The 27221-nt window shown below is 42.0% G+C and overlaps 1 protein-coding gene across 1 annotated transcript in view; it reads left to right on the top strand.

Annotated features, from left to right (window-relative positions):
- Positions 1 to 27221, top strand: part of MYO7B (myosin VIIB) — a 349736-nt gene that overhangs the window by 126151 nt on the left and 196364 nt on the right. The window contains exons 15-18 of the mRNA XM_040348869.1: positions 1464 to 1624; positions 2540 to 2677; positions 5148 to 5306; positions 24941 to 25033. Of these exons, the coding sequence (XP_040204803.1) occupies positions 1464 to 1624; positions 2540 to 2677; positions 5148 to 5306; positions 24941 to 25033 (551 nt within the window). The remainder of the gene's footprint in view (positions 1 to 1463; positions 1625 to 2539; positions 2678 to 5147; positions 5307 to 24940; positions 25034 to 27221) is intronic.

Raw genomic sequence — 27221 nt, 5'->3', positions numbered from 1 at the left:
CCCTTGTGGTTGGTATCCAATAGCAACCAGATCTGAACTCACATTACGGAGATCTATGGCCTGGTCGCGGGGTACGGAAAGGAAGGAGTTCATAGGTATGCATCAGGCCTGCGCCATGTGCTCAGCAGGACTCCATTCTGTTACTGAGCGTGAAGTAACAGAGGTATGCTGGACTGGTGGAGTGGGCGCAGACTCAGCACATCAAAACATCTACTAAGTTACAGTGTGTAATGTGCTTTTCAGAAGAACTCTGTACTTTAATTACTGTAACCAGTGAATGCTCATCTCTATGTCGGGAACCGCATTAATGTTAGATTGTCTACATGACTGCAGTCTCTGCCTGGTCCCAGGCCTTGATGATTGTGCTCTGCACGAAAGATACCCCTGCATGTAGATCAATCGGCCCACTCACCCTGCAATTTTCAGCGAATTCCTGTGACTAGAATGACAGGGGAGTATGAATAGCTGCAGTGGCTCAGCTTGTACAATGCAATGACAGGAGACATCAGCTACTCATGGCTGTTTGCACAGCCAGCGATTAGATGCAGTTAGGGACAGATGACCATGGTTGGACGCTGTCTGCATACATCCATTCACGATCACCGCTGGTAACCGCTGGCTGTTCAGACCATCATGAATAACTGCAGCCACCGTCAGCATGTCAGTGAATTGTATGGGCTGAACAGCTGAAAATATTCATACACACCTGCCATTCTAGGCACAGGATTCACAGATTCTTGCCGCTGGATGTGGCAGGGTGTGCTAATCATCCATCTGAATGTATCTTTATAAAAGACAAGACTCTATATTCTATTGCCAATGTTTAAGTAATTTCTACATTTTGGTGACCACCACATTTTATATTATCATTGTCTGTGGTGTAAAACCATTTTTAATTGAGGTGAGCTGTGATAAAGTGCTAAGATTCAGGTTCCAGATTTGTGGATAATCATAACCTGTTACATATGCTTGAAATTCCATTATTTACATTTGCACTTTAAAAATGGAATTGCTCTGTTATAACGCATTTAGTTTAGAGCTACCCTTCTTACTCAGACATGCCAATAATGAGCCCAGATGGTAGACACATTCCCACAAACCCACAATTATCCCTCCCAATCCGCTCTCATTCACCAGCCCCCCCAACCAACAAACACACACACACTTTTCCCTACTGAACTATGCTACCTACCTAACCTCCCCAAACGACATTACCCTTTGAGAAACCCAACTAGAGAAAAGCTTACTTTAGAAGTAACAAACCATACCACACCCAAAACAAGTAACATCCCTTGAAAAAAAAAGGTCTTAAAAAAAGTTTTTGTGAATATTCTGCATTACCGAACATGCATGTTACAAGCAACATTAGAGTTGATAATGCTGTACTTGGAGTCAATGAACAGATTCTTAAAAAAACAATTGCAGTTTTATGGATGCATAATATTTTTTTTTTTCTGATTTAGGATTTTTGGACAAGAACCGTGACTTGCTGAGTACAGATTTTATCCTTATGATCCACTCTTCTACCAATAAATTCTTGAAGCAGGTCTTCCAGCTAGATAAAAGTGCTAATAATGCTTCCATTCGTGGAATTATCCGAAACGCAGGCTTCAACAGCCAGAAGGTACTCCTCATTCAGCTTACTGCCTGTAAAGGCTTATTGTGAACATTAGTTGTCTTTTAGTTGTTTTATGCACTTTTTATTGACTCTGATTTTTTTTTTTTTACAAGTTAATAAATTATTATTTACAGTTTATTTGCCAAAAATAGCTATTTTTAGAGCTCCCTCCTTTCATAGAAACCATTTACCCGACCCTTGATTAATATTCAGGCCCACAATGCCCAATATATCAATGCCTTCTTTATCACCATTGTTCTACACTAGTCTTCCTTAAAGTGCCTTCATCCCTTCTCTAGCAAACCCATTCCTTCCCTGCTGCAACCCTTAATTTGCTCCTCAGCATCTCAACTGGGCTGAAGAAGGGAGTGAAATTTCATATAGGAGCATTGTCTTATAATGAACACAATTGCCCAGGCTTTCAACTGAGAGGTAAACCAGGATTTTCTATGGAAAAAAAAATACCATAGATCTAAAAATAGCTAGTAATAGTAATAAAAAATATAAAGAAAATGTCATACCTTGCATTAAACTGAATTGAAACTTAAAATAGAACTACAGATCATTTTGGCAGTAAAACCTATTTTCATGTTGCATAAATAATAAAGTAGATGTAAAAAAAAAATTGTACCCATTTTCTCTTAAAATTGCTTGCTCCTGGTTGTAATGAAATGTGACTACTACACATGCAGCGCCAGATAAGTGACTATACAAGATTTCCAGTATACAGTAAACAAAAACATTCATATAGTTTCTAATGGCAGAGATAGACTTCCAAATTTAACCTATCAGGGCAAGTAGGACAACCATAAGTATTGGAACATTATATAGTGTTAGGACAACACGACCCATGTTTTCCAAGTAGATGTACATTCTAAATTAAGCAGTGTTTAATCCTTTGTGTCCTCTGCTCACCTGCAGATCTCAGACACAAACAAGTCTTTACCTACTCTTGGAGGACAGTTCAAGCAGTCACTGGAACAGCTGATGAAAATTCTGGGAAATTGCCAGCCGTACTTTGTTCGTTGTATCAAGCCCAATGAGTTTAAGAAGCCATTGGTATGTGTGACCTGTTTTGTAGGTTTGTTTTCTAAAGCTGTATATACATATAAAAATATATTTGAGAGTAATGTTAATCATCTCCATCTTCAGGCCCACTTTTCAGTTCATTGCAGATCATTTTGTGCATATTAAATTAACACACAGGATAATATGCTTCTGTAGAAGCCTGACGGGAACATATTATTTTGGTATAGATATTTGAGCACACCCTTTCAGGGTCAGACATTTATGGCATGTTATCTCAGTACCAAGTTTTGGTCTTATCATTTCAGAAGAAAAAATATATAAATAGCTTGGCACAAAATTTGTGTCTTTAATGGTATCATTTTTTATTGTTATTGTGATCACTGAATCCTAGGTTTAGGATTACAAATAGGCGTTTAGCTGATGTTACAGACCAGGTAACAGTATACTTTTTTCAGTGTGGTAGATTAATTTTGTTTATGTTCTCAGAAATATTGTACCAGATATATGAAAATGATATAGGGAAATACTAAAATGTATCCAAAGCCTTTTTTCAAACTTTGGAAAGAGTAGGGAATTGTTAGAACCTCTGTCAAGCACTTTTGCTGTCTGTGTCCCAACAGGAAGATTTACTTTTACTTCCTGTGTTGGCGGCATAACAGTGAGTTAAAGAAAATCTCTCAGAAATAAAGGAAATCCTCTTTTGATCTTTATTACCTGAACAAGTGTCCCCATTGAAAGATATTAATTTCCCTTCTTGTTTAAGTGACAACTTTAGCATTTTGAATTTTCTCAATAGAGACATAGCAATAAAAACTTAACAGGGGTTTTATCCCTTCCTTACCATATCCAATAAAAAAATGTCTTTAGATACACTTTAAGTAGCAAAGGTTTACATATAGTTTAGTATAATAAATCTATTAAACACTCAAAAACTATACCAATAAACTTCGACATGTAAATTAACTCAAGGCCTTTGTAAAACCTACAATACACTAAAGGATGTTAGGTAGACAATGTCGCTGGTTATAATTTTTCTGTTTTAAAAGTAGGGGTAGTCTGCCAGTTCAATCCAAACCTTGTTCCTGGCTGCTTTACACTGTGTAAAAGAAGGGAAAAAAGCTTGTGGTCCCCCACAAAATCCATGTAATACCCTTATCTAAACATGCAGACCAGGTAATGGTAAGGAAGACTGTGTGACCCCCTTCCTATCCGAATCATTCAAGGGTACATACCCTCAATATGGGGAGGGCACCTTGCCCGATGTTGATGTGCACAAGGGTTTCTTCGCCACAACCTTGGCTCAAAGGGTTGTAGGGGACTGAGGGCAGGGTGCTTTTCAGAATCTAGAAGCCCCCCTTAAAAATAGGGGGGATCTCCGGATGCTGGCTTCCTCCCATGTGAATGAGTAAGTGGCACATAGCAACCCTTCTCATTCACACAAAAAATGTAAATAGCTAATAAAGACACTCACTTTTAGACAAGTTCCTAAAAAATACACCACAAATGTATTAGGATGTAAATCCATAAACAATTATGGCATCCATTAATGCAGATCCTTATCAATCTTGAAGAACAGCACCAAATATAAGCAGAGGGATTTTGGTCTCCCAGGTGACATATGGACATGACAATATTTGGCCAGTGACTTCATAGGTTCATCCTTAATGACTAGGATCTGCATTGCTGTGCGACAGGATTGATAATGGATTTACATCATGGGACATTTTTTTTTTAACAAAGTATTTTTCAAAAAGTGTGTGTCTTTATTTACTATTTACAATTTTTTATGAATGAGTAGGGGTAACTTCCCAACATCGGGACAAGGTGCTTTTCCAGGGGGTTGCCCCTTGGTAAGGTATCCTCCCAATGTTGACAGCATGTGGCTTGGCATGGTTTAGAAGATAGGGTGCATGCCCATCTCCCCTTTTTCTGGCCTGCCAGGCTGCATGCTCACATAAAGTTCTGGAATAGATTTTCAGGGTCCCTGAGTTTATTACCGTAGTTCTTTTTTTTTGCATTGAGTCTCTTGACAGTCATACAAGACCATTATCAAGGATAAGAATCTGGTATGTATTTTTAGGGGGAACTCTACATCTTTTTTTTTCTATTGGGTCCCCCATTACAGTACATCTATACTATAACCATGTCTAAAATAATTAGGTTATTAACGGACGGCATGAATTACATTTTGTTTTCTTTGTTAGTTTTTCTGTAGTAGGCTACATACAGGCAGGTTAAGAATATCCCCAGGCATACTATTTAAATAAATTGTACATTTTAAAGTTTCACTTTAAGCATAACCGAATCTTCCTAAAACATTTTTTTTCGTTTTGGTACATGGTCATATTTGTGTATTTAGGAAATGTAGGAGACTTGCATTCCGGGTCAAATAAGGGTTGAGGCCACAATGAATTCATTTAAAATGGTCGAGTTAAAGGGTCCACAAGGGCAGCATTAAAATATTTTCAGCAATAAAATATGTTTTTCTTGTGTTTCCCAGCTCTTTGATCGCGAGCTTTGTATTCGGCAACTAAGATACTCTGGAATGATGGAGACCATACGAATCCGAAAAGCAGGATACCCAATCCGTTACATCTTCTCTGATTTCTTTCACAGATTTCGAGTGTTGTTGCCATTAAATTCTGAAAGTCGCAAGACGGTAAAAATATAACCCAGTCTGATAAATGATAATGTATAGTATTATAAAGACTAGCAACATTGAAAACCTTATATTTAAAAGTTCTGCTCCGGCCATAATTAAAACAAAGCAGCTTGGGCTGATCTGGTAAATTTGCGGTAAGTCAAATTATTGCTTATTGTCTACTTTATTAAACGTTTAGTTTGAGGGTTTTTTTAATCGATTAAATGAAAGTACATAATTCCAAAGCAAAGAGTGAAACATACAAAATCACATTGCTAGGACCTGTAGGATTTTTTTTGAACAATATATTTTATTGAAGTTTAAAGATGTTTACAAAGAGAGAGGAAAAATAACATTAATCAACAGAATGGTCCTACTGTCATCCTCATAAGATCAATCATAAATGACAAATAAGAATAAGCCTTTTCAATAATATTGTACAAAAAGTACATCAGTGAGAGAGACTTATGAAGTTAGTCATAGATTTGTAGAGGTAGCAGCCTAGGGTTTAATAAAAAAGGGAGTTGAAGAAATAAAAGATAACTTTAGGAGAGAGGGGTTAAGGAGGGGAGGGCTGCCCAGATAATAGCACCTGAACCTTTGAGAGTCACTCCTTAAAAATATCAGAGGAAACAGTTGTTGGCAGGGTAAAAAGTCGTAGCGTTAAAAAAAAAATCAGTGAGCTAACAGTAATGTAGTAAAGGGATCATCACGTTAATAATATAAACAAAAAAGTCAGTGCTTCTACCCATACATCACAAGGAAAACCGAGCTCTCGGGTGCTCGATCCACAGTCGCTGGCTGTGTAGAATAATGAGGAAAAGATGATCCGCACTCGGGTCATTGCTCTTAAACAATTGACGTATGTATTGACAAGCCACAGTAAACAGGATGTGAAATTCAAGGCCGTTGATGAACAGTATCCAAGGAAGCCACACCTCCTAGAAATGTGAGTATCTTTCATATAGTTGTGCCGTAAATTTTATAAAATAAACATATTGGGGCAGATCCACATAGATCTGCACCCGCGCAGCGTATCTGAGATACGCTAAGCCGCCATAACTTACCCGGCTTTGGTTTGAATCCAGAAAGAATTTGCGCCGTAAGTTACGGCGGTGTAGTGTATCTCTCGCGGCGTAACAGCGCGGAATTCAAATGTGGCGAGTAGGGGGCGTGTTTCATTTAAATGAAGCGCGTCCCCGCGCAGAACAAACTGCGCATGCGCCATCCCTAAATTTCCCACGGTGCATTGCGCTAAATGACGTCGCAAGGACGTCATTGGTTTGGACGTGAATTACGTCCAGCCCCATTCACGGACGACTTACGCAAAAAAAATAAAACATTTTCAAATTCGACGCGGGAACGACGGCCATACTTAACATTGCGTACGCCACCAAATAGCAGCTTTAACTATACGCCGAAAAAAGACGAACGGAAAAGACGTAAAAGAATGCGACGGCCGCTCGTACGTTCGTGGATCGTCGGAAATAGCTAATTTGCATACTCGACGAGGATTCAAAACAAAGATACGACGCGGGAAATTTGAAAGTTCGCCGGCGAATCACTAGATACGCCGGCATACTTTCTTTGTGGATCTGCCCCATTAAGTTTATCCACCCATACCTTCATAGTTGGAAAGGTAATAAGAATATATACAGTCAGGTCCATAAATATTGGGACATCGACACAATTCAAATCTTTTTGGCTCTATACACCAACGCAATGGATTTGAAATGAAACAAACAAGATGTGCTTTACCTGCAGACTTTCAGCTTTAATTTGAGGGTATTTACATCCAAACCAGGTGAACGTTGTAGGAATTACAACAGTTTGTATATGTGCCTCCCACTTTTTAAGGGAACAAAAGTAATGGGACGGATTAACACTCATAAATCAAACTTTCACTTTTTAATACTTGGTTGCAAATCCTTTGCAGTCAATTACAGCCTGAAGTCTGGAATGCATAGACATCACCAGATGCTGGGTTTCATCCCTGGTGATGCTCTGCCAGGCCTCCACTGCAACTGTCTTCAGTTCCTGCTTGTTCTTGGGGCATTTTCCCTTCAGTTTTGTCTTCAGCAAGTGAAATGCATGCTCAATCGGATTCAGGTCAGGTGATTGACTTGACCATTGCATAACATTCCACTTCTTTCCCTTAAAAAACTCTTTTGCAGTATGCTTCGGGTCATTGTCCATCTGCACTGTGAAGCGCCGTCCGATGAGTTCTGAAGAATTTGGCTGAATATGAGCAGATAATATTGCCCAAAACACTTCAGAATTAATCCTGCTGCTTTTGTGAGCAGTCACATCATCAATAAATACAAGAGAACCAGTTCCATTAGCAGCCATACATACCCACGCCATGACACTACCACCACCATGCTTCACTGATGAGGGGGTATGCTTTGGATCATGAGCAGTTCCTTTCCTTCTCCATACTCTTCTCTTCCCATCACTCTGGTAGTGAAGTTACTCAAGTTGATCTTGGTCTCACCTGTCCATAGGATGTATTTCCAGAACTGTGAAGGCTTTCTTGTATGTCTTAGGCCCCGTACACACGGTCGGACCAAACTGATGAGACTGGCCCGCCGGACCGTTTTCATCGGTCCACCTCTGAAGTGGCCGTACGGCCTGATATGTGTACACACCATCAGTCCAAAATCCGATCGGGTCAGAACGCGGTGACGTCAAACACACGACGTGCTGAATAAAACGAAGTTCAATGCTTCCAAGCATGCGTCGACTTGATTCTGAGCATGTGCGGGTTTTGAACCGATGCTTTTCTGTACTAACCATCGGTTTGGTCCGATGGGGCAGCGGTCCATCGGTTCGGTTTTGAAGCATGTTTAGAAATTTTGGACCCGAAGGAAACCAGACCAATAGCCTATACACACGGTCGGTTTGGTCGGATGAAAATTAACTTCGGTTCATTCTCATCGGACCAAACCGACCGTGTGCACGGGGTCTTAGAGAGCCCATGTCTGAAACAATATGTTGGAAGAACAACCAGAGAGTTACATGTCAGGATCCGGGAACATATTTTAAACATTAAAAAGGGATTCAATAAACATAGTGTCTCGAGACACTTTAGAGACCACCACAATAGAGATCCCACATGCATGACTTTCTATGGAATAGACAAAATCAAGGGTCACTGGAGAGGAGAGAATAAGAAAATCAAAATATCACAAAACGAAACCCGATGGATTTTTGAACTCGAGACCCTCCAGCCCTCAGGCTTGAATATTATTTTAGATCTCAATTGTTTTCTGACTAATTTTTTTTTTTTTTCCAGAATAGAAGTTTATTAAATCATAAAACATTACAGCAGTATAGTCGATCCAACTATTAAGCATTTTGTGGCAATCACAGAGCATAAACGGTACTACATACATATAGTGGTGTGGAATATATACATAGGTGTACAGTTTATCATTATTTATGTTATTAAGTGGCATAAAAGAGGTTAATCAAGAATCTACATATGAGACAATATGGTAGCAATCATAACAGGAGAGTCATCTGTATACTGTCTGTTGTGATAGAGGTTATCAAGACTAACCTATGGGCCAAAAGAAGACAGTAACGCCCATAACGACCAGCAGGGTTAACCCCCCACTCAACCCACCCCTAACGGGGGCAAAACTGGGGGCAATGTGGGGGTAAACTTGAAAAGTACATATCAGAGGAAATTTGAGAGAATTCCTGGTCTGTTTAGGTAACAAGTTCCAACAGTCTAATTCGTAACCCAAAGGACATACCTCCTTAGGTTGTCTCAAAAGTTGTGTAGTGTTATACCCGCGAGGGGTGGGAGGCAAGGGTAAGGCCTCCTCAGGCTATTAATCTAGAGCTGAAATGCATCTATTAGGTCCTTACAGATAAGACCAGAAGTGGTTGGGAAGGGCAAGGGGAAAAAGGTTCCACAAAGGAGGGTAAGAGGGGGACCAGAGATCGAAAAATAAAAGGTAAAGAAAGCAGTTACGTAGGGTCAGTCATGGTGGTCAGAGGAAGCCGTCAATGAGTCAGTGGGAAGGGATTCTCTGTAAAGTGTCCAACAATTCCAAGTAAGTCTGAATGTATCAGCTGCATCTCTCGCTTGGTGGATTAGTCTCTCCATCAGCTCAATTTTATTGACTCTGGCATGCCATTCCTGTATGGTTGGTGGGAGAGAGTCCTTCCACCGTAGTGGGATGCACTGAGAGGCTGCATTAATCAGATGCAGCATTAGAGACTTTCGGTATGTCGACTGTGGCAAAGAGGTATGATGCAAAAGATATTGCTCAGGGGTAAAGTCAGGCGTGAACGATGTTATGCGGGCAATGATTGAGTGGATAGATTTCCAGAACAGTTGGAGCTTAGGTTTTCTGACTAATTTTTAATTTAATAGTTTACAATTGAGCCTTAACCACTTGCCGACCGCCGCATGTATATGTACGTCCACAGAATGGCACGTACAGGCAGATGTGCGTACATGTACGTCCCTGCCTTTTACGCGGGTCGGGGGTCCGATCGGGACCCCCCCGCTACATGCGGCGGTCGGATACCCGCGGGGAGCGATCCGGGACGACGGCGCGGCTATTCGTTTATAGCCGCTCCGTCGCGATCGCTCCCCGGAGCTGAAGAACGGGGAGAGCCGTATGTAAACATGGCTTCCCCGTGCTTCACTGTGGCGGCTGCATCGATCGAGTGATCCCTTTTATAGGGAGACTCGATCGATGACGTCAGTCCTACAACCACACCCCCCTACAGTTGTAAACACACACTAGGTGAACACTAACTCCTACAGCGCCACCTGTGGTTAACTCCCAAACTGCAACTGTCATTTTCACAATAAACAATGCAATTTAAATGCATTTTTTGCTGTGAAAAGGACAATGGTCCCAAAAATGTGTCAAAATTGTCCGAAGTGTCCGCCATAATGTCGCAGTCACAAAAAAAATCGCTGATCGCCGCCATTAGTAGTAAAAAAAATTTTTTTATAAAAATGCAATAAAACTATCCCCTATTTTGTAAACGCTATAAATTTTGCGCAAACCAATCGATAAACGCTTATTGCGATTTTTTTCCTCCAAAAATAGGTAGAAGAATAAGTATCGGCCTAAACTGAGGAAAAAAAATGTTATATATGTTTTTGGGGGATATTTATTATAGCAAAAAGTAAAAAATATTGTTTTTTTTTCAAAATTGTCGCTCTATTTTTGTTTACAGCACAAAAAAAAAAAAACGCAGAGGTGATCAAATACCAGCAAAAGAAAGCTCTATTTGTGGGGAAAAAAGGACGGCAATTTTGTTTGGGAGCCACGTCGCACGACTGCGCAATTGTCTGTTAAAACGACGCAGTGCCGAATCGCAAAACCTGGCCTGGGCATTTAGCTGCCTAAAGGTCCGGGGCTTAAGTGGTTAATTCCCATTCCCAATATAAACATACATACATACATATAGGATTGTTTGAATATTTTATCCAACATTTTTCTTATATATAATTTTTAAATTAATTAAATTATTTACACAAATGTTGGCTGCCGTAAACATTTTTGCACCTTATTGTAATTTTGCACATATCCGCACTTTGCACTTTTTTTGAGTTTTGTGCACTTTTGGACAATTGATCATCCATTCACGGTATACCGTTACAGCTTGCACTTTGCACTTTATCTGTGCACTTTGGGATTATTGATTACCCATTTATGTTAAATATTTAATTATATATATATATACTGTTTGCTGATTCACTATTGTTATAATATTGTGTTTGTACTGATGGTCCATATAGCATCAGAGACACTGTTGGATAGTTTGCACGATTTGTATTTTCTAGCGCAGGATCATCAATTTTTTTTTCTATTTTGTGTACACTCATACCTATAGCAGAACCCCCGCCTCAGGAACCAGCGCTTCACAGAGCAATCCGCACACATGGTCAAGCGTAACGGACGTGTGTGACAGGAGCTCCGTACAGTCAGTCAATCAGTCTGAGCACAGTGGGGGAACAGGCGCTTCTTGAGCCTGCTCTCACCCAGGGACCAGATAGATAGTCAATCAGGCAGGCAGGCAGGTTCCACCAGCCCCGTACTGCGACGCCTACAATCACCCACTGCTACAGCAGCCAGGACCAGCGACTCTCTTCCTCCCCCTGGGCCTCCCCTCTGTACTCCGCAGACATCTCCTCCCGGGAGCCTAAGCAAGGTAAGCCCCTGCTCTCAGGGCTATCCACCCCCCCGGACCCCGCTGGCGGCCGTCCTTCGAAGGACAAGCCGCGGCAGCGGCCTAATCTCTGCGGAGAAACAGACACCCGCAATTGAGGCATCACCCGCCACCTCCCCGCCTCAGTTTTCTCTCCCCCAACCGCCCGTAATCTTTACCTTGGCCCCCGCGCCCCCCGCAACCTCCTGAAAAGATTTGCGGCGGCCACTTCTAGGAAAGACCGCGGCTTCACTCGCGGCCTAGTGGCACGCCGCATCGACTGCCAGCAATCCCTCCCTAAACGGCTCTGAATACTCCCCCCGGTACCCGAGGAGGATCCCCATCCTCTCAGATACCTCCGAGGCCATACTTATCCCGCTAGTGGTTCGTGGCGCCCGCATCCACAGCCAGGAAAGTCTGCGGCTTCAGCCGCGGCCTAGTGTGGTTTCCCACGATTACCCAGCCTAAACCTCCCCTTCACAAAACAACTAAAAACCCCCAGCCCCCTCAGGTCTCTCCCCGCGGTGCCCCCGTTTATAGATAGAGTGGACTGGGGCACCGATTTTCAGGGGGGCCAGCTTGGTACACCTCTGTAATTGGGGTTCCCCCACCTTTCACCCCCGACCCAATCCATTACCCAATAACTACCAGTTGGGTACCCCCCCGCCCCTTTTCTCCCTCCAAGATCACCACCACTACTCGTTTCACTATTTGATCCAGGGCCACATCCGATCGCCCCTAGGGGGTCAGGAAGGAATTTCTTCCCCTGCCACGGCACATTGGCATAGCACAGACAGGGGTTTTTCGCCTTCCTCTGGATCAATCAGGGAGGTAGGATTCAGCGAATCGTCCCTCCCGTCATTTACTGAAACCCCCCCATCGGCATCTGCCCCCCAGTGCGTCAGCAACTATGACTAAACTGAGTTACTCCGCAGTAACCATTTGGGGACCATTTGCCTCAATATTACCAGCCGCCACCAAAAAAGTCTTAAGGAGTGAATGAATGTTTAGAATCGATCGACGATCGACAGTCAAACACTACACCTGCTTATCCAAACCAGAGCGCATATCATGCGCTCTGGTCAATACAAGATCGGCAGTAAGACACCGAGCAGAAATTCATGATCTCATCCTACAATGCGATTTAGACTGCCTCTTTATTACAGAAAGCTGGCTCACAGCTGACTGTAACACCATTCTAGGTGAACTGGTGCCAGAGAACTATCGCATAATAACAGAAAACAGAGTGGGGCAAAGAGGAGGAGGCCTTTCAGTGATCCACAAGAGTTATCTCTCGATCACTAAACCAGTCCTTCAAAATACACTTCCATTCATGGAAACCCTCTCCCTACAGCTTCAAACAAACCCCGAGGAGACCGTCCATATTCTACTCTGCTATAGACCACCAGGTCCAAAATGGCAGCTGCTCACATCGTTGACAGAATTCGTTTCCACTTGTACACTAAACAGCAAACATCTTTTGCTGCTTGGGGATCTCAACCTTTGGGCCAACTTCTCACAGGATTCCGTGGCCGTCGCCTGCAATGACCACTTGGAAGGACTAGGTCTGCAGAAACTAGTATGTGGGCCCACACATGCTTCTGGTCACACGCTCGATCTTATTTTCAGACGAGATCTGGAAGTAAAAATTCTGGAAAATGAGCCGTTACCATGGACAGATCACCACGTAATCAAATTCCTGATTACCAAAAATGCCCTTTTGACAAAAACACCAAAACCAGTGACAACACACTGGACCAGATCACAGAAGAAGCTCCATTCGGAACTCTTCAAAACAACATTAGGGAACAAAGTAAAAATAATCCATTCACATCAATCAGCCACTGAAATCCTGAATGCCATTAACACAGCTCTACTACAGTCAGCCGACTTAGTAGCGCCCAAAACGCAAAACCTGCATCCGGAAAAACAACTCCAGCTGGTTTAATGACCAGCTAGCGTTGTTTAAGCAAGAATGCAGAAGTGCGGAAGGCCAAAAAAAAATCATTTTTCCAAGATCATCACCAATGTCCTAAATCGTCCCCGCGAACTCTTCAAGCTTGTCACCCAGACTATGAATCCAGTCTGTCTAGAAGCTCCCAATTCAGATACCCAAGAATTTTGCAATGAATTATCAGATCATTTTGTTAACAAAATCGAAAGGATCCGTGAAAGCATTCAGCAAAACAGCACCCCACCCAATCCCCCCCTCAGTCACCCGCCCAATCCCCACGGGAATCCGCCCCAATCAACAATGTTTACTCTAAAACCCATCTCCATCGAGGCCACAAAAAATATCATCAGCGCCCTGCGAAATAGCACAGCGCCAAATGATATTATCCCCACCAACCGGCTTAAGGAATGTGCCGATTTTCTGACACCACCTATCAAGCAGCTGATTAATTAGTCATTCAGGGAGAGAACAGTGCCCACCTTGTTGAAACAAGGTATAATCAAACCCATCCTAAAGAAACCCACCCTTGACCCCAAGGACCCTGAACATCGTCGTCCCATAACAAGCCTGAACGTCTTCTACAAAGTAATGGAGAAAGTGGTGGTACAACAGCTGCAACAGCATTTAGCCACCCATAATTTGCTTGATCCTTTTCAATCGGGTTTCCGTCCAGGGCACGGGACGGAAACAGCGTTGCTCAAAATATGGGATGATGCTCTCGAGGCCGCAGACGAAGGAGAATCTTGTCTTCTAGTACTCTTAGGCCGGGTACTCACGACCAAACATGTATGGTGAAAGCGGTCCGTCGGACCGTTTCCACCATACATGTCTGCCAGAGGGCTTCTGTACGATGGTTGTACACACCATCGTACAGAAGTCCGCGCGTAAACAATACGCGGGGCGTGTCCGCGGTGTCGCCGCGTCGATGACGCGGTGTCGCCGCGACAATGACGCGGCGACGTGGGCGGCCCGCCTTTAAAATGCTTCCACGCATGCGTCAAAGTCATTCGACGCATGCGAGGGACGGCGGGCGCCTGGACATGTACGGTAGGTCTGTACTGACGACCGTACATGTCCGAGCGGGCAGAATTCCAGCGGACTGTTTTAAAACAAGTCCAGGAATATTTGTCTGCTGGGAAAAGGCCCGGCGGGCAAATGTTTGCTGGAATTCGGCCCGCTCGCGCCCACACACGACCAAACATGTCTGCTGAAACTGGCCTGCGGGCCAGTTTCAGCAGACATGTTTGCTCGTGAGTATGGGGCCTTAGACCTCAGCGCAGCTTTTGACACGATAGACCACAAAGTATTGCTGACTCGGCTAGCTAAAGTAGCCAAAGTCACGGAATGTGACTTATCCTGGTTCTCCTCCTTTTTGGAAAACCGTTCACAAGTAGTGAAACTGGGACCGTTCACTTCTGAAAAACGCACGGTGTCATGCGGAGTCCCTCAAGGATCCCCGCTGTCCCCGGTGCTGTTTAATATCTATCTTCGCCCCCTTTTTGAAATCATCAGCAGCCAAAAGCTGCTCTACCACTCTTATGCGGATGACACACAATTGTACTTTCGCATCTGCAACAAAAAGGATCATCACCTCGATCTAGAGAAATGCCTCTTTTACCAAAAACCAAATAAAAAAAAAACATTTAAAAAAAAAATAGAGAACTGGATGACAAAGAGTTATCTTAAACTCAACGGGTCCAAAACAGAACTTCTCCTGTTTAACGCCAATCAAAAGATTCAACCTGCAACAACCTGGACACCTCCGCCTAGGCAAAATCATCACCCCTAGCACCAAAGTCAAAAGTCTCGGAGTCATCTTTGACACCTACTTGACAATGGATGCACAAATAGGGTCAGTAGTCAGCGGATCCCACCATCTGCTACGCCTACTACGCAGACTTATTCCTTTTATTCCCAAAGAGGACATAGCAGTCGTGGTGGGAACAATTGTTAACTCCAGGCTGGACTATGCAAATGCCCTCTACCTCGGACTCCCAAAGTACCAAATCACTCGCCTGCAGGTCGTTCAGAATTCTGCCACGCGACTAGTGACTGGGAAAAAACCTTGGGAATCAATCTCACCCTCACTGAGAAGCCTTCACTGGCTGCCAGTGAAAGACAGAATCACTTTCAAAGCACTCTGTCTGACGCATAAATGTATTTTGGGAAATGCCCCCAAATATCTATGCGAAAAACTAAAGGCTTACAACCCCAATCGCGTTCTGCGATCCTCCAACCAAAATCTACTCCAAATCCCCAAACCCAGATACAAGTCCAAAGGAGAAAGAAGATTTTCTGTCCTAGGCCCTCGACTTTGGAACACTTTACCAACCTCCATTCGGTTGGAGGAGAACAACTTGGCCTTTAGGAGAAAGATCAAAACCCATCTCTTTTGAGGTCAAAGGAGAAATGGTCAATCAAGCGCCCAGAGGCGATTCAGTTCGCATGTGCAGCGCTATATATGTTTTTCACTTACTCACTCACTCACTCAACACCATTAGATCCAGCAGCTTTCGAAGGTTGAAACAAGGGACATATTCAAAAATGTTAGAAAAGAGAGGTATAAATGGGGGAACAAACCAGGGAAATATTTAGCTAGAATATCTAGGGGAAAAAAAAAAAAAACTACATAGAAAAAATAAAAAATCAAGACGGTCTTATGAAATATAAGACGTCTGAAATTGCGGAATCTTTTCGGACTTTCTACAGCTCACTATACTCAATAAGAACCAATGAAACTCTAGAGCAGGAAAATATTAGAAAAAAGAAAATTAGGGAATACTTAAAAGAAGTGAAATTACCTAAACTTTCTCAAAACGACATTGAATCCTTAGAGGCTCCAATAACTCAAGATGAGATATACAGAGCTTTCCAGGAAACACCATGCGGTAAGAGTCCAGGTCCTGATGGCTTGCCGATTATATATTACAAAAAATTTAAAGAACTACTGGTCCCAGAGATGTGTAACTATTTTAATAAAATAGGGGAGGAAGAGGAAATAAGAAAAGAATCCCTATTAGCAAATATTTCTATTATCCCTAAACCAGGAAAAGATGGAACTCTGTGCTCCAACTATCGACCAATAGCATTGCTAAATGCAGACCTGAAGGCATATGCGAAAATATTAGCAACTAGGATAAAAAGTCTAATGCCGCAATTAATAAACACAGATCAGGCGGGCTTTGTAACAGGCAGAGAAGGGAGAGATAACAGCATAAGGACCCTGTTGTTGTTGCAACATGACCCAAAAAAGAAACCCCCAGTCGTACTCATGTCTTTAGATGCTGAAAAAGCATTTGACAGAGTCGACTGGGGGTTTATGATGGAAACTTTACAAAATATAGGCCTGGGACCAAGGTTCATGAAATGGGTAAAGAATTTATATAGCCACCCGACGGCAAGGGTGAAGGTCAACGGGAGTATGTCGTCTGTGTTCGAAATGGAAAATGGAACCAGACAGGGGTGCCCGCTCTCACCTCTCCTATATGTAATAGCTCTGGAACCGTTATTAGCAAAAATCCGGGAAAACCCGGATATAGGGGGGGTGAGAGTGGGAGACGAAGAACATAAGGTGGCGGCGTACGCAGACGACATACTCCTATATTTGACCAAACCTAGAGTCTCCCTCCCTAATATCATAAAGGAAATAAAAAGATACGGTGAACTCTCAAACTTTAAAATAAATCCGATAAAAACAGTAATTTTGAATTTGGGGATAGATAAAAAAGAAGCAGAAGAACTACAGAAAGAGTTTCCATTTACATGGGAAAAAGAAGCTATAACGTACTTAGGAATAAAAATTACATCAACAGTTGAAAAACTTTACCTGGTTAATTTTGTCCCCTTAATTAACGACATTAATCAAGATCTGAAAAATCTTGCAAAAAACAGGTAAGATCAATGCGTTTAAAATGATGATATTACCGAAGATTACATACAAACTTCAAATGCTCCCAATAAAAATACCGCAAAGTTTTTTTAAAGTAATCAAAACAGTAATTTTGAAATATATATGGGCAGGTAAAAAGGCCAGACTAAATTATGCATTGCTGAGCATGAAAAAAAAAGGAGGGGGGTTGGGGCTCCCCGACATAAAAAGATATTATTTTGCTGTTAATTTAGCCAGGCTGGTAGAATGGACAAATATACACACACAAAAAAAATGGGTACGAATGGAAGAAATATTAAGTAGCACACAATTAAATAGAAATGTATGGATTCCACCAAAAACAAGGGAATTGGGCACAAATACACATAGTATAACAAGGAACGTATTTAGAATATGGGACACAATATTTAGACGGGAAAAATGGGAGTATAACTCTCCATTAATCCCATTAGTAGGCACAAATTTTTTTCCACCAGGTAATGGAACACGTTTTGGAAAGCAACTGGGGGAGAAAAAATTAAAAGATATTGTTACACGGGGAAAAATTAAATCAAGACAAGATATAAAGATAGGGGATGGGGAACAAGAGATGAGTGAGTGGGAGTATTTGCAGTTAAAACACTTTGTGAGCACACTACCACAACCGATTAGGGAAAACAAGACACTACATCCAATAGAAAAAATATGCAATACAGACAAACCCCTGGTACACGGTATATCAAAAGCATACGGGATATTAACGGAGCTTGAGACCCAGGAAACTCTCCCCTTTTTAGAAAAGTGGGAAAGCGATTTGGGTAAAAGGATTGATAAATCACAAATGATAGGTGCAGTATATAATCATGCTTCAGATATGACCACCATAGAAGCAAACTATAAATGTATGGTTCGATGGCACTTGACCCCATCAAGAATGAGTAAGATCCACCCAAATAACTCAGAGCTATGTTGGAGAAATTGTAAGCAAAAAGGAACAACTCTGCATATATGGTGGGACTGCCCGAGAATACAGGAATACTGGAAAGAAATCTTGGAATATACTGTAGAAATAACAGGGGAGAGGATTCCCTGTAGCCCGCTGCCCTGTTTGTTTCACGGAACTGAAAAAACTAAAAAACAATATGGAACAACTTTGGTCCCAGTGCTGCTAAACGCAGCAAAGGCTCTGATCCCAAAAAACTGGCTACATCCAAAGAGGCCATCAATTAAAGAGTGGATAGAAAGGGTGGAGTATATAGAAGAGATGGAGTATCTTGCCTGTGGAGAGACAGGAGGAGAAGACAATTACAGGGCGGTTTGGGAAAAATGGAAAGCGTTTAAATCCAAAGAAAAGTTTGTCCAGGGAATGACAGAAGCAGATAGGTAAGAAACAAAATAGAAGATTACATGGCACACAGATCTAGGGAGGGGGGGAATGGGGGGAGGACAAGGGGGGGGGGGAGAAAAGAGAAAAAAAAAAAAGGGGGACTAGTCATGTTATAACAGTAAGTAACGTAGTTAGACTTGTTAATCTGGAAAAGAATAATCAATGGTGTAAAAATGCCAAATCTGTAATTGTATAAAAGAAAAGGAACCCAAACAAATAATATGTAAGGGGGGGGGGGGGGAAAGAGAAAGGAGAAAAAGAAAAAGAAAAAAAGAAAAAATAAACATGAGGGGGAGCAAAAAAAAAAAAAAAACCCCACGGATGATGCGAAGCCACAAGAGAGACGCTATGGGCGGTCGAACCGTGAGCTAGTCTCGCAGCCATATGTGAGCAGAGTCTGACGTGAATTTAAAAAAAAAAAAAAAAGATCCAGCAGCTTTCAGTAACAATTTTCTTTATAACACATATATTCACCAGTAGCGCGAAAGACATTAAATTTTCATAAAATTTTAATAGTTGTATCCGCAATCACCAATACACTGCGACCTGTATTGATAAAACAGCATAGTAATAAGGGGATATATACTGCAGTTTGTTTATATTATTTTACCGTATGTCTACATTCATTATAACACCTGGGCTTCGGTCCCCAGTATCTAACCAAACATGAGAGTATACGGGCTCCTGTCCCTGGAACCTACCAAATATGGCTGCCGTAACACAGGACGCAGTGTTTTGTAATAGAAGAGGAAGTGATTGTGGCGTTCAGGACGCTCTAGATGACGTCAGGTCAAGAAAACCGGTCGAGCGATCCGACAGAACGCCACAACACTGAGTACCCATTTGTTTTTACCAATAAAAGCTGAATTTTTTAAACGGTACTACACTATTTTGGGACCCCTTTCTTTTTCCTGTACATGGGATAACTACTGAGAGCACCACCAGGATCACAGCAGGTGTGCCTTTGCCAGAGTGCTGCACAGTGGCATACACTGTGAACGCTGTAAACCCCAAGAGGGGGTATAAATCTGGTGAGTGCGGTCCATATAGGAGCACAGATTGGAGTGGATCACTGTGTGAAGCTTAGAACTAGATGTTCACAACAGCACAAAGCACTTTTTTTAATATATTTTAATACAATTTTTTTTTTTTTTTATTTAATTTCACTTATTCAATTTTTCTTTGTCATTTCTCACACCTTTGGAGTAGATATTACTAGTATTTGTAGCATAAGGATTTTATCAAGGTGCATTATTTTATTTGGATTATTTGGGACTACGTTTCAAATCGCAGCTGCTCATTTAATCGCATCTACTTATTTTCACCTAATAATCATATCGTAATTTTATACATATATTTTGGATATCACCAGCATTTTCTTTTATTTTTAACACTAGGATTTTCAATATTAGGATTTTATTAATATTCACTATTTTACCCGTATCTGATTATTTGTTACTGTGTTTCACGCCGATATACGTCGGCAGAATGGCACGGCTGGGCACATCAACGTACCTGTACATTGCCCTTTAAGCCCAGCCGTGGGGTCGCGCGGGCGCGTGCACGCGACCCGGTCCGAAGCTCCGTGGCCGCGGGATTTGCGTACACGATCGCTGCTGGAGTCCCATGATCGGTTCCCTGGAGCTGAAGAACGGGGAGAGCTGTGTGTAAACACAGCTTCCCCGTTCTTCACTGTGGCACCGTCATCGATCGTGTGTTCCCTTATATAGGGAATCACAATCGATGACGTCACACCTACAGCCACACCCCCCTACAGTTAGAAACACAGATGAGGTCATACATAACCCCATCAGCGCCCCCATGTGGGTAACTCCCAAACTGCAATTGTCATTTTCACAGTAAACAATGCATTTTAAATGCATTTTTTGCTGTGAAAATGACAATGGTCCCAAAAATGTGTCAAAATTGTCCGAAGTGTCCGCCATAATGTCGCAGTCACAAAAAAAATCGCTGATCGCCGCCATTAGTAGTAAATTTTTTTTTTTTATAAAAATGCAATAAAACTATCCCCTATTTTGTAAACGCTATAAATTTTGCGCAAACCAACCGATAAATGCTTATTGCGATTTTTTTTCTCCAAAAATAGGTAGAAGAATACGTATCGGCCTAAACTGAGGAAAAAAAATTTTTTTTATATATTTTTGGGGGATATTTATTATAGCAAAAAGTAAAAAATATTGTATTTTTTTCAAAATTGTCGCTCTATTTTTGTTTATAGCGCAAAAAATAAAAACTGCAGAGGTGATCAAATACCACCAAAAGAAAGCTCTATTTGTGGGAAAAAAAGGACGCCAATTTTGTTTGGGAGCCACATCGCACGACCGTGCAATTGTCAGTTAAAGCGACGCAGTGCCAAATCGCAAAAACTGGCCGGGTCCTTTAGCTGCCTAAAGGTCCAGGTCTTAAGTGGTTAAGCATAGGTGCTTGTAACATTACCCACAACATCAGCACTGCACTTCAATAAAGCTGGCGCCATTCCTACTTCCATCCTCTCTCTTTTTTAGATGTTGTTTGGCAAACTCTAATCTGGCCTTCCTGTTTTTGAGGCTCACCAATGGTTTACATCTTGTGGTGAACCCTCTATATTCACTCTGGTGAAGTCTTCTCTTGATTGTTTACTTTGACACACATACACCTACCTCCTGGAGAGTGTTATTGATCTGGCCAACTGTTGTGAAGGGTGTTTTCTTCACCAGGGAAATAATTCTTCGGTCATCCACCACAGTTGTTTTCCTTGGTCTTCGGGGTCTTGCTGAGCTCACCGTTGCGTTCTTTCTTTTGAAGGTTGTTCCAAACAGTTGATTTGACCACACCTAATGTTTTTGCTATGTCTCGCCAACCTGTTTATGGCAGAATGGGAGGATAGACATGTGTTTAATGAATCCAGAACAGAGTTGAAAATCTATAGAAGGTTCATAGAAGATCTCCTATTTGTATGGGAGGGGTCAAAGGAATCAGTGGAGATGTTTTTGAAACATCTAAATCATAACACCAATAACATTGTACTAGATCATGTAATCAGTGAACAGGAAGTACATTTCCTAGATTTGACCATTATGAAGACTGGGAATGTGGTCAATACAAAGGCTTACTTCAAGCCCACTGACAGAAATAGCTATCTGGCTATAGGTAGTGGACATCACCCAGCGTGGCTAAAAAACATCCCTAAGGGCCAGATATTGAGGATCCGCCGAAATTGTAAAACATCTACTGACTTTTTAACGCAGGCTAACATATTGGGGAATACGTTTTTACAGAAAGGATACAAAGAGGACTTCATCAATAACACTATTTCCAAGGTAGCATTAATGCCTAGGGCACAGTGTTTAAGAAAAAAGGAGGATGTGATCACTAATAACTCACATCAGTTGGGTTTTATATCAGACTTTCACTATCAATTTAAAGAGATAGAAGGCATTTTCCGTAAGCACTGGGATATTCTGTGTAGGGATAGACATCTTTGTGAAATCCTACCAGAAAGACCGAAGTTCATTTATAGGAGAGCCCCGAACTTTGGGGATTGAGTGGTACGGAAAATTTTAGATCCACCTAAAAAGGAGAGCCTTAGTGATGACTTTAAAGGCTTTTACTCCTGTCGCAGGTGTATTTGCTGCAGGACAGTGAAAATCAATAATAGGGGTAAGAAGGAGTTTTCAGATAAGGATTGTCATGTTTATGAGATTGAACAATGCATCACCTGTAATTCATCCTTTGTGGTGTACCTCTTGTGGTGCCCGTGTGGGCTGTATTATGTGGGGAGAACTATACAACTCCTTAGGGTAAGCATAGCCGACCATTTGGCTAACATTAAGAAAGGGTTTATACATCATAGTGTTTCCCTACATTTTAAAGAAAAACACAACCAAGACCCTTCAGTTCTCCAATTTTGTGGCATTGATTGCACCTTTCCTGCTTGGAGGGGTTCGAATCGAGTGAGGGAACTCTCTAAGAGAAAAACGAAGTGGACATTTCTCCTCGGGAGTCTCCATCCCAGAGGATTAAATATTGAACTCGACCTAAACTGCTTTATTAGACGGCCTGTCGGTTTGGGGTATAGTCTTCAATCTTGACAGGTGGTGTGAATGCATTAGGTAATTTACCTGCTTGACCTGATACGTATTTTTTAGAAGAAGGATAGTTTAATAATATTTTATGGTATACATATTCACATTGGATATGTGAATATGAATAGTTTACTATTTTCCCAACCCATGTGGGTATATGATTATGCCCTTTTTATAGTATACTCAGATTGGTGTATTATAGTAATTTTTATTTTTCTTAATTTAAGGTTTTGAACGATTTATATATTACTTAGATCCATTGTGCACTTATCTGATAATTTGCAATGATTTAAAGTATGTACAACTGTGATGCATTTTGATTAATCAATTCCCTATGACTGCTTTATGTGCGTTGGGGCTTGTTGTATTGTGGTCGTGGGGACACGAATTGCGCGCTGACATAATATGATACACGTCTGTTTAACACATATAGTTAGTTGTAGGAACGTGGAATACGTGCAAACGTTGTGTGGCATACGTCCAGGTTGACGAGCAGACGTGCGAACGTAGCGTGATATATGTCCGGGTCAATCAGTGGATGGTGTATAAAGGGGAGGCTATGAGACCGTGTAACGAACCCTTTTTGAAGAAGTCCTGAGCGACGAAACTGGTCTAGGGGAAGTTACACGGCATACCAGGAAAACGTCCGAGTACCGACCACCGCGTGTTTTAGTGCTGTTTGAAGTGACGAGTGAGACGAACAGAGCAGGGGGTGAGACTGACGGTTTAACTTAGGTCCGCCGAGACCATAATACAACAAGTTAATTACCTGTGGTGTGGAACCCGCTGCCAAGTTCACTGTTGAAGTGCCTTTATTTGCTGTGCTAAATGTGAGTGCAACGTGTGAAGCCTTTTTTACTGGTTTTAAGTACATGAGTTTGATATACTTCACTATTGGAGTCACTTTTACTTTTTCATGTGGAGCAACATTTTGACTTGTGAGAACACTGGTGGAATTGATTATTTCGTGGGGAGATATATTCAGCTTTTTTGCCAAGCATGCGAATGCAAGGCATATCCTATTGGTAAGCACAATTCCTGTGGGTGTGGAGTCACTGAGCACTTTGGTGTGGTGAAAGGTCTCAATCAAGAAGATTATTTAAGAAGACTTTTTCTTTGGACACTTTAATTGTTTTCACTTGGAGTTTAATCACTTATGAATTTGTCTTGTTAAAATAATTTTTCACTGTATGGACGTTTTTTTCGAAACACTTTATAACAATATTTTTCTTTAGATATATGTGTATTGATATACACATTTGTTTCACTCCTTACATTACTTATTATAATTTGTCACAGATTTATTTTTATATTTATTCAGAACTGTTCAAAGTAATTTTTTGCACATAGCGCTACTATTTTGTTTATTCAGAATTCTGGTACATATGTCTCTGATGGGTTTGTTTTGTTTTTTCAGCCTAATGATGGCTTGCTTCACTGATAGTGACATCTCTTTGGATCTCGTATTGAGAGTTGACAGCAACAGATTCCAAATGCAAATAGCACACTTGAAATTAACTCTAGACATTTTGTCTGCTCCTTGTAAATGGGATAATGAGGGAATAACACACACCTGGCCATGGGACAGCTGAGCAGCCAATTGTCCCATTACTTTTGGTCCCTTAAAAAGTGGAAGGCACATATAACTTTTGTAATTCCTACACCGTTCACCTGATTTTGATGTAAATACCCTCAAACTAAAGCTGAAAGTCTGCAGTTAAAGCACATCTAGTTTGTTTCATTTCAAATCCATTTTGGTGGTGTATAGAGCCAAATTATTAGAATTGTTTTGATGTCGCAATATTTATGGACCTGACTGTAAAAGCTCCATAATTCCCACATTAGTCACCCTGATAGAAGGAAATGTTTTTATATATAGCTATATGTCTACTGTATCTCTCACTCTATATTTATACACACACACACACACACACACACACACACATACCCATATATAAATATCCTTTGAATCGAGGAGCAGGATTAAGTGCAGGTGCCTATTTGTCACATATTTTAGGTGCTGCAAATTTTGGAAAGCTCCTTGATATCAGAACTTTAGATTAATTAACTTATGGACACTTCTAGCCTCATGTTGTGTAAAGCTTTTTATATACCTTTTGCATTATTTGCATTTCTCTTGCAAAATATATAAATATATTCATTTATCTTTATTAGTGGGATCACCAGGCTTGCAGTGTTGATATTTGTGGTGCTGTTATTGGAAAACATGAAGACTGGAAAGTAGGAAAAACAAAACTTTTCATAAAGGTAATAATTAATGATACTTTCTACAAATGTAGTTATAAATATATCTCTTTAACCCTTCGCTGCCAAAGCCGTTTTTGTTTTTGTTTTGCATGCAAAAAAATAATCATTTGAGGCCTGTAGATTAAATAAACCCCCAAACAGTATATACCTGTATTTTCTGAATGCAAAGACCCTGAAAAATAAAATTATAAAAGCTCTTACAGGTCATTAGTTTAGATTTAAAGTGATTGTAAAGGCATAAAGTTTTTATCCTAATGCATTCTATGCATTAAGATAAAAAGGCTTCTGTGTACAGCACCCCCCCCCCTAATACTTACATGAGCCCCATCTCTATCCAGCAATGTTGATGAGTCCCTCGGCCGTCCGGAACTCTCCCTCCTGATTGACTGAGACAGCAGCGATATCTATTATGTGTAATGGAATCAACATTTTCATAAAGAGGTGTGCACGTGCATAGAGCCCAACATTTTTGGAAGGTTTTTAAGTACTTGGGTGTACTTTTAGCTTTTTATTTATTTTTCACCTAACGCACAGCCAGACCAATAGCCCTCTATATGATAGTATACTGTATATATTGTGACAGGTTCTCTTTATTGAGGCATCAAGGGTCTCTTAGAACTGCAGTTATTGATCAGTGTATTCTGACAGCAGAGAGCGCATTTGTGTGGATGGAGGCCTGCTGGTGGGAAAAAGAAACTAGCAGCGCATGGCCAGCTTTAGTTCTGCTTCATCTTTGAAATTTCCCTATCCTGGGATATCTGGGTGACATCCTGCTAAAGGAACAGTCATTCCAGACCCTGACAGTGGTTGGGATAGATCTAAATCCCCAGAAGTCAGCACTGGAGACAACCCACCGATTGTAGTATCTGGACTTGATATTGAATATGGATTGTCCAGGGTTTTCCACCACCAGAAAAGCTCCTGATTCTCTGCTCCCTCATTCAGACCCTATGGTCCAGGAGCTGTCCCACCATTCCCTTTTGCATGAGGGCTTTGGGCCTAACAGTACCCTCCTTTGAGGCAGTATCATACACCCAATTTCACTTCATAACGTTGCAACTCACACTCTGGCAGTGTGGGTCAAGCAGACTCAGTATCTGGACCAGCACAATGGGAGGTGTCCTGGACAGGCTCTACATGCCTGACTAGTAAAACCAGGTTTGCCCTGGTGTGGTATGATCTCCAATCTGTTGCTGGAATTGGGGAGGACCTTTCTCACAGTGACTGGGAAGGTGTTCACAATAAATGCCAGCCTGGGGGAGGGGTTGTCCTGGATACCCTCTTGGTTCAGAGGTATTTGGAAGAAGCACAGCTTTTGATTTATAACCTGGAACTCAGGGCAGGCTCTCTCTTCAACACTGGACCTCTTGGTCGTTTGACCTAGATTCAGTCAGGCAATGCCTGATCACGACGGACGCCAGCCTGACCGGTTGGGGGGGAGTTTGGGGCATACAGTCGGCACAGGGTGGCTGGACCCAGGAAGAATCCCGCCTGCCGATCAATGTGCTGGAAGTTCGGGCGATCAGGCAGTGCCTCTCCTCTTGGTCACAGAGGCTGCAGAGATGCCCAGTCAGGATCCAGTCGGACAACGCCACGGCGGTGGCGTATGTCAACCATCAAGGTGGAACAAGGAGCTCGGCTGCAGCATTGGAGGTCGCTTACTTCCTGCGGTAGGCAGAGCGATGCGTGCCGGCTCTATTGGCCGTGTACATTCCGGCAATAGAAAACTGGCAGGCAGACTAAGTCGCCAGATGCTGGACCAAGGGGATTGGTCGCCACATCCGGAGATCTTTTGACTCCTTTGTCTGAGATGGGGCACGCCAGATGTGGATCTCCTGGCCTCTCGACTCGATCGGAAAGGTTTTGAGGTGTGTGGCCATGTCCGAGGAGCCCAGGGCAGATGCGGCGGACGCATTGGTAGCTCATTGCGGGCATTATCAGCTGATTTATGCCTTCCCCCGATAAGACTTCTCCCTCGTCTGCTTCGAAGAGTGGAGACTGAGGTGATTCCGGTGATTCTAATTGCCCCAGATTGGCCTTGGCGTCCCTGGTATGCCGACATGCGAATGGTGGCGGATGTTCCTTGGCGACTGCCTTCTGTCGCAAGGCCCTATACTTTATTCTGCTTTACAGTCCCTGGCTTTACGGCGTGGCTGTTGAAAGTCAGGTGCTAAGGGACCGAGGTCTG

Source organism: Rana temporaria, chromosome 4, assembly GCF_905171775.1.
Source record: "Rana temporaria chromosome 4, aRanTem1.1, whole genome shotgun sequence".
NCBI lineage: Eukaryota > Metazoa > Chordata > Amphibia > Anura > Ranidae > Rana > Rana temporaria.
The sequence above is the reverse complement of the archived record's forward strand: the minus strand, read 5'-3'. Positions and strand labels throughout refer to the sequence as shown.